Source organism: Artemia sp. Qi Xiang Cuo, chromosome 3 (assembly GCF_049724085.1).
Source record: "Artemia sp. Qi Xiang Cuo chromosome 3, ASM4972408v1, whole genome shotgun sequence".
NCBI classification, from domain to species: domain Eukaryota; kingdom Metazoa; phylum Arthropoda; class Branchiopoda; order Anostraca; family Artemiidae; genus Artemia; species Artemia sp. Qi Xiang Cuo.
Window position 1 is genome coordinate 2,433,039 of NC_142796.1, and position 6,000 is coordinate 2,439,038.

The 6,000-nt window shown below is 37.8% G+C and overlaps 1 protein-coding gene across 2 annotated transcripts in view; it reads left to right on the forward strand.

Moving 5' to 3' along the window:
- Frl (formin-like protein) overlaps nt 1-4,811 on the forward strand; it is a 189,744-nt gene extending 184,933 nt beyond the window's left edge. For both annotated transcript variants that reach the window (XM_089108397.1, XM_089108399.1), the window contains exon 20: nt 2,446-4,811. In XM_089108397.1, the coding sequence (XP_088964523.1) occupies nt 2,446-2,661 (216 nt within the window). In that variant the 3' untranslated portion in view covers nt 2,662-4,811. The remainder of the gene's footprint in view (nt 1-2,445) is intronic.
- The last annotated feature ends 1,189 nt before the right edge of the window (nt 4,812-6,000 follow it).

The window sequence follows — 6,000 nt, forward strand, 5'->3', positions numbered from 1 at the left end:
TTGTGCACATATGTGAAACAGCAGTCATTTGGTACGGGGTGCATGTCGGCAAGAGCGGGCAACAGGATTTGAGACCTTGCGCTATTACTATCGTTTAAGTCACAGTTGAAATCTCCCACAATAATCACCTGCCCATGCTTATCATGACAGTCCTGAACGGAACGCACCAGTTGGGAGCATGCAACACTGAATCTCTCCTCTGAAGCAATGTCGCGGTAATCGGTTGGGATATAAACAGAGAATACGTAAGCTTCACCGATTTTTACAGCCACAAAACATTCATTTTGACTAAACAGCTGGACAGCCAGGTGAGAGTTAACGAGTATGGCAACGCCACCTGATGGTCTTCCTCGACCCGAAGCCACAGCAGGCATCGAAAATACTTGAATATTGTCACTGAACTTCAGAAGAGAAACCGAGGATGTCGACAGGAAGTGCTCCTGCAAACAGAGCACATCGTTGCAACATAGCGCACTTTCGAGAAACGGTAGCTTTTCAATAACATTTCCGTTAATGTTCCACGAGCAAACCTTTAGTTGGGGAGCAATCATTTACTAGCCATGATTTTCATTGCTACTGGGCATTTGATACTAAAGCAAGGATGGTCCGCAGAACTGCATAGTGCGCATTTCACATCATTATTGCAAGGGTCCTCTTTCGAATTTTTATGACAAGCGGCACAGCGAGAGCACTTGGTATCATTTTTGCACGTTTGAGCTGCATGTCCAAACTGTTGACAGTTATAGCAACGCATGGGCAGGAATTTATACTCCTGAATTCGGTGTTTCTCATAGCCAAAGGTCACAGGGTTTTCCATTGCTTTGAGTAAGTGCATCTTACTGTCGAAAAGCAGCTTGAACGATCGAGTTTTTCGTATCCTTTCTGCTTTAACACAGTTCTGAATCAAACCACATAGATCACTGTCCTCGATATCATCTGGGATATGACGTATAATACCAAAGCATGAAGGCGACTTCAATTTAGCATCCTTAACTGCATTAGCAAGTGTAGTCGCGGCGTCCTTATCGTCAAGGACAATCCGCCACTCTTTCTGAAGAGGTTTCAGGTCCATAATATGAGAACAACAAGCGGCATCCGCGAGGCTCTCAATATAGCCTTTGCGGTCATCCGGCTTTACAAGACCTTTCGCTGGTTGTTTCAAGATAACCGAGTACGTAGGTTTCGGCTGAGAAGTGACACTGGGGACCTGAGGCACAAAGCTAGGCTGCGACTTTAGAGTGGTTATATGTTGTTTAAGGTCTTCAACACTGCTGCAGACTTCGTTCAGTTTCCTGGTGAGAGTAGCAGTAACCTCACCAGGAATTATCGGCACTTCATCCGGTTCATATATGACAAACTTAGGAAGAGCTATTTTCTTTTCGTCACACTGCCGAACAGCTCCGATCAGATCAGTCACAATATCAAGCGCCTTGACACGCTCTGACACACGAGTAGTCTTTCCAGCCATCGGCCAGATAATTTCCTTGGCTTTCAACAGTATATCAGGCTTATAATATTGTGTCGCTTTCGAGATAATATCTACACTTGCGTTTCCCGCCTTATTCGCACGATAAACAAAGTTCAGGACAGGATTATAGATCATTTTTATCTCTCTCGAATCAGTCCCCATTTCACCCGCGGAATGAAACAGCAGAGCGTCGAAAAATCACAGTCGGTGGGCAGGGATTCGTCTGAGAAGTCACAGTCCAATCAGAATAGCCGGGGGCGGAGCACAGTTCGGAGCACAGGAAAGAATGCTCGGAGCGTACGTCGATCACCGGGAGCAAGGGAAGCGTCGAGACCTGCTCACCTGTTCCCTGCAATTTAAGGCTAATTAACCGGCAGGTACCAATACGGCGCTTCCGGCAGGTTCTCTCCCCTCTTCTGCTTGGTCCCAAGCGATCCAATCAGTCCACAAGACTTCACTTATTAAGAAGAAACACACGCCGATTTTGACCTTTTTTTCGCGCCCGAAAACCAAACTCACAAACAAGAATGGCAACGCTGCGCGGCCAAAAATCACGCAATCAGCGCGTGCGCATCCAATAAACACACCGGATTCCTAAAAAATGGCTCTTCTTAACTGGAAAAAAAGTATTCACTTACTTGGAAAATCACAATTATAAAACTGGTTTCAAATTTATCCCAAAAAAATACCAAAATCTTATTCAAAACTAGTGAAATGACAAAATATATTTTCCTTATTTGTTTCACCAGGGTATATATATATATATATATATATATATATATATATATATATATATGTGTGTGTGTGTATATATATATGTATATATATATGTATATATATATATATATATATATATATATATATATATATATATATATATATATATATATATATATATATATATATATATATATATATATATATATATATTACTTAAACTTATATATGTAAAAAAAAAATTTCCTTCTCTTATCTAGGATGCTGTTATAAGTGAGTTGAAGTTGAAAACCAAGAATGTGCAAGAAAAGAAGATTCTCCCAACAGAAGACGTGTATCACGGAGCCTTAGAAGATATTTTATTAGGTCTCAAATCAGAACCTTATAGGCGGGCTGATGCTCTGCGGCGATCGCAACGAAGGCGTAACGCCAGTGTAAGAATGTCACGTGGGGGCTCCGAAGAAATTGATGTTTAACTGTAAGACTATAAAGGGACTGTATTATGGTTCAGAATATCCAATGGTAATTTGGAAGGAATTGATGTATAAATAGACCGGTTCTAATGTGATTCAGTATGGTACGTCTTGGATATGTGTTACGACTGTAAGGCTCTAGCAAGTAACGGTATGTTAGTCGAAGAATTATCCAATGGTGATTCAGTAGAGATTTGTATGTAACTAGATTGTTACTAAGGTGATTCATTATGATGCATCTTGGAAATGTGTTAAAACTTTTGAGCTCTATCAAAGAACAGAGTGCTAGTTTGATAATATCCGATGGTGATTCAGAAGAAATTGATGCATATCTTGACCAGTTTTTTAGTAATTAATATAAGCCATCTTGGTTAAGAAATGCGCTAGGGAGAATACCCAAGTGATTAAAAAAAAAATTGACGTTTAACTTGACCGGTTCTAAGGTAGTTTTTTTATGATTCATTTTTGGGTTTGAGTGAAATAGGGCTGAAACTCCCTCTGAGAATGGTATGCTAACAATCTTCGATCATGTCAGGCTGTTTTGAAAAATGACCAATGGTTGTTCAGAACGATTTGATGTCTTGACTGGCTTTAAGGTGATTTGGTATGATTGATCTTTGGGTATGAGTTTAAAACTTTAAGCTTTTATTCAGGAAGGGTATACGTAATGTTGTAATACTATTTTTATAATTCCCAGCGATTTTTCAGAACAATTTGTTGTGTAATTTGATCCGTTTTGAAATGATTTGGTACGGTTCATCTCTGGGTGTGAGCTTAAATTTGAAAGGTTCTGTAGGGATGTAGAGGAATCTGTGCTGATTTGATACTAGTGTGTGAGTCTTCACTAAAAATTGGCTTTTTACTCGATTAGTTTCAAAAGATGCGGTATGAGGCTTTGTAATTTTTAAGGTATGAGGCTTTGTACATTGTGATGGTATACATGGTTAAATGGCAGCGTAACACTAGGGAGGGGATAATGACCTATAACGGATTGGAAGGAATGGGTATGCTTGGCCCTATTTCCAGTGGTCTTGGTCTGAGGTTTAGTTTTGAAGGTCCTGCTTTTTTATATGAAGTTTTAAAGGACGAGGGAGTTTATTTTCATCAATAAATTCATTTTTCTCAGGAAGAAGGTACATTTTTAAGGCAGTTTATCGTAATGTTATACATTATAAATGACACTGTAACAGTGGGGGGAAATGTCCTATAATGGCTCGCCGTTTTCTAGTGATTTTGGTGTGATGTTTAATTCAATGGGTCTTCTTTTTTTTATATTAAATTTAAATGTTAAATTAAGTTTTAATTGTGCAATTTAGGATAGAAATTTTCTGTCCCCTCCGATATAATTATGTCCAATTAAAGTTGAAAGTTGCCTGTGGCTATTGAAAAAGGCGTTATTTATTTATTATTACAAATAAGCCTATTATTATAAACACATATTATACATTATTACAAATACTACCAATACATATTATTATACACAAATAAGCCTTGGCACAAAGCTTGTCTTGCAAATTAAGAAAACATGCTGCTGCACAAATCCCAGAGCAAGAAACAGGAAATGAGATAAAAAAAAGAGAAAACTAAATGAACAAAAAAAAAAAAACACAGACATATTTGAACAATATATTGAAACATAGAATGCACAAAATTTCAGTGCTATTAATACATGTTAAAATTGTCATATGTTTAATGCTATAATCGTCTCTAATCAGTGTTGCCATTATTGCCCTTGCTTTGCTCGAGCTTATTGTATGTGTTGCACAACGTGACGAACAACTTTTCCTGGATTTTTTCACTTCAGTACTGAATCCTTCATTTTAGAAAGGCTTTTTTTTAATTAGTGTTGCCTTTATTTGCCATGATTTGCTTGAGCTTATTATTATTATTATCATTTTCTGTGTGTTGGATAATACGATGAAGAGCTTTCCTTGGAGTTGATTCGCTTCAACATAATATCATGCATTGTAGAGAGGCTTTCTCAGTCAGTGTTGCTTTTGTTCTTGGTGTTAAATGCCGTGATGAAATGCAGTTCATTTTATAGAGTTTGTACTTTAAAAGGGGTATGGTGAAAGGCGGCTGCGTCCCATAAGGCAATTGTCACTACTGATCATTAATAGTGTATTATTTTTGTTATTACATTATTAATTATTGATAATTACAAAAAAAATTATTAGTAATATTATTAGTTGCGTTCCAAAAAAAACAGATAATAAAAAGTTTGTCAGTTCTTTGTGTATTAAGCGCCGCAAGAGCTAAAATGTCAAAATCTGTTGCTTCTTATGAGCCGATACTACTGCTACTACTAACAACTCAATGCAGCGCCAACCTGTTTGAGGCCAACACACCTGCGCCCCCACCACCCCAATCTATTCAGAACGTCTTTCTTTACACCCTCCCACGAAGTTCCAATTTCCTTTAACCCCTCCCTTATGGCCTCTTCTCATCCTATTTTGGGACGACCTGCTTTTCGTTTGACCCAAGATACATGACCGAAATTAACAACCTTTGGGAATTCATCCGAATGATACTACTAACTACTAATGTTAGATACTACTAACAATGAGTTGTTAGTAGTTAGTAGTAACGAACTATACTATAATGACCACTTTCATTATAGTAGCTTTCAATATTCTTGTCTTTATTCGCACACTTATCCTCCTATGCTTTAAACCTTTTTCAACCGTGAAAAAAAAAACACCCGGGGTCTTTGCTATTCTACTTTCCACATGGGGTAGAATTTGTACTTGTGAGCCATAAGGATAAAGTAAATAAAAGATAATTAATGATAATTGACTTCTGAAACGGACCTAAAGTCTTGAGTTTTATAAGTGTCTAACTGCGGGTTCCTTCCCTAACTCAGCTGTCATTAATTTATTAGTTACTAATCTCATCCTAAAATGGTTGGTAACCTCAAACTCAACCTCTTACACACTCAGTAAGTAAAAGTGGCTGACAATGACATGCACACCCAAACATCGTCTCGCTCTTTCACTCTGCTATTTATGACCCAACATTGATTATTAGAATTTTTTTTTGAAAGGGAGGGAGATAATAAAAAAAAATATTGGATAATTTGAATAAGAAGTGCCAAGGGATTTGGGGAAATATAAGATTTTTTTAGGGGGGGGGGTGAAACCGCCCTCCCCCTGCGCTCGTGAATGGTGTGATCTCATATAGCCTAAACAAAAAATACTGAAGCATTAGACAGACGCAGTGCTTTCAACCAATGTTTTAATAGCGTACGCGCAGGACAATTACTAGCTTTTTCAAAGAAAAGGCGACGTTTTTTGCAACTTTTTTAATTCGTAAAATGTGAATGCTATAATAGAAAGTTTTTTT